We start from the raw sequence: 2,186 nt of genomic DNA on the forward strand, positions 1-2,186 counted from the left end.
CGACGCAGGCGGCGGGCGTCGCCGTGCCGGTGCTGGCGGCGCCCCCTCACGGCCGAGCGAAGGCGGTCGGGCCCGTCATGTTTGCGTCGATGGACCAGCTGTTGCCGTCGGTAACGAGCAAGAAGCGAGCGCAGCTGGCCGCCGCCGCCGCCGGCTCGAGGACGTCCGGCGGAGCTCGCCAGGTGGCGCCGGCAGCCGGTGCATCGCCGTCGCCAACCTCGGTGGCGCCTTCGGTGGCGGGGACGCTGCCGTCTAGTCAACCGATGATGCTGCAGACTTCGGCTTCCGCGATGTCGATGCCCATGTTGACCCTGCAGGTCACCGCCGCACCGCCGGCGACGCCGACGACAACGGAGCATCCGACGGCGACCGCCGCGTCGCAGTTTGTTCTCACGATCCCCGGCGCGTCGCCGCTCATGTCCGTGCTGCCGCCTAGTGGCCGCTGACGGCGCGGCGTGGTCGTCTACCCGTTTGCTCTCCGTGTATATAGTGAGTGCTGTGTGCGACAGCTGTGTATAGGGGGGACGGGGCTTTAGCGTGGGTTGGGAGTCCTACGTTTCGGCGAGCGTATCTGCTCGCGTGATGTCATCGGTTCTTGTGCACGACGCACGTGAGTAATCAAGAAGATTGGCGACGATGTTAGTTCAGCGCTTACCAAGAAGATTAGGTGTTTCCTAACACCCAGAATCATTGAAGCATCTCCCAGGGGTGAGGTGAAATTGAATTTTATATATCAAATATGCATTATGTACGTGTGTTTTTCAGTTGTGTTAGAAGGAAGCCTTGATTTGCTTGCCTACTATTGTGATATCTAATTAATATAACAATGCATGATTGAGCAATTGCTATCGCAATAGCAATCGCTATCGTGACAAGGCTTTAATTGCGTTTGTAGCTATTGGCTTTATAAGATGGCAGCTCTATGCATGATTTACCTGTAAAACTATGTGTATATAATCACATACTTGCATGTGTATATAATCAGCCATTGTCAGTCAAAGATTGTGCGGTTGACGTAGTTACCGTAGTTACGTGTTGTTTATTATTTCCTGACGTCTGTGTAGATCAGAGTGAACTGGTGAATAAAATAGATTCACTTACATGATGATGATGTCAATGATGACAATGATTACAATGATGATGATGATGACGATGATGATTACGAGGATGATGATGATTACGAGGATGATGATGATGATGATTACGAAGATGATGATGATGATGATTACGCGGATGATGATGATGATGATGATTATGAGGATGATGATGATGACAATGACGATGATGATGATGATGACGGTAATACAGGTGGTGACTGAAGTTGCTTTGTAGATATTGTACAATTTGGATGCTTGCTGATGATGATGATGTTGATCATGGAAATCATGATGCATTGCCTATGTGTTTTACCAAATGATTTTTACGGTTTTATCGGAACGAATAATTGCGAAAAATCGTTGTTTGCAATCAGGTACATTATAAACAACGAGAGATATTTGTCCACTTGCATGCATGGCCAAACGTAATAAAATCTCGAGCTGTGTCAATATCCACAGACTATGTCAACAACTGTGTGCAAATTAAAAGTAAGCAATTGCAAGCAGCAAAAGCAACGATGGAACGAATAAATGTCAGTAGTCGAAATTTGCTAATCGGCATTCGAAAAGCAGTCTAAATTTGTTTGTGGATATTGTAGTGTATCATGTTTGTCACAACAGTTCCATTATTGCCAAATGTTATGCAAGTGGTTTGTGTTTCTGGGATGAGGCAGTGGAGGTGTGTTATTGAGGTGTGACCTTGTGATGACCTTGTGAATAAACACCTGCACAGACGTGCTTAAACAAGCAGCTCTCCTGTTCTACTGGCATTTATAGAGGGCGCGCATCATGCAGTAACCTTCTGCAAATTGTTCACGGCTTATTGCACTACTTCGTCTCTGGAAAAGACCTTTTGAATAGCGGACCCACGACGCGAGCATCATTTCCCGTGCACTTTAGCACATGGAGGGGTGTGGCAGAATGGTCCCCGGATGAAGTGAAAATTTTTAGATTGAATTTCCTCATGCACGTACATCTCCCTCGGGTATACCCCCTGTAGCGTACGATCGGCTGAAAAGCATTGTACGTCTTGGGTGGCTAAGGAGACGAGCGAGCCATGCGCATTTGTTCTAGTGCTTTAGGCAGGAT

General features: G+C 47.9%; 1 protein-coding gene across 1 annotated transcript in view; it reads left to right on the forward strand.

Annotated features, from left to right (window-relative positions):
• Positions 1-446, forward strand: part of LOC106813938 — a 1,094-nt gene extending 648 nt beyond the window's left edge. Inside the window, exon 2 of the mRNA XM_014818185.1 lies at positions 9-446. Coding sequence (XP_014673671.1) covers positions 9-446 — 438 coding nt within the window. The remainder of the gene's footprint in view (positions 1-8) is intronic.
• Positions 447-2,186: the final 1,740 nt, after the last annotated feature.

The sequence above is a fragment of the Priapulus caudatus genome, unplaced genomic scaffold (genome assembly GCF_000485595.1).
Source record: "Priapulus caudatus unplaced genomic scaffold, Priapulus_caudatus-5.0.1 Scaffold846, whole genome shotgun sequence".
Lineage (NCBI taxonomy): Eukaryota > Metazoa > Priapulida > Priapulimorpha > Priapulimorphida > Priapulidae > Priapulus > Priapulus caudatus.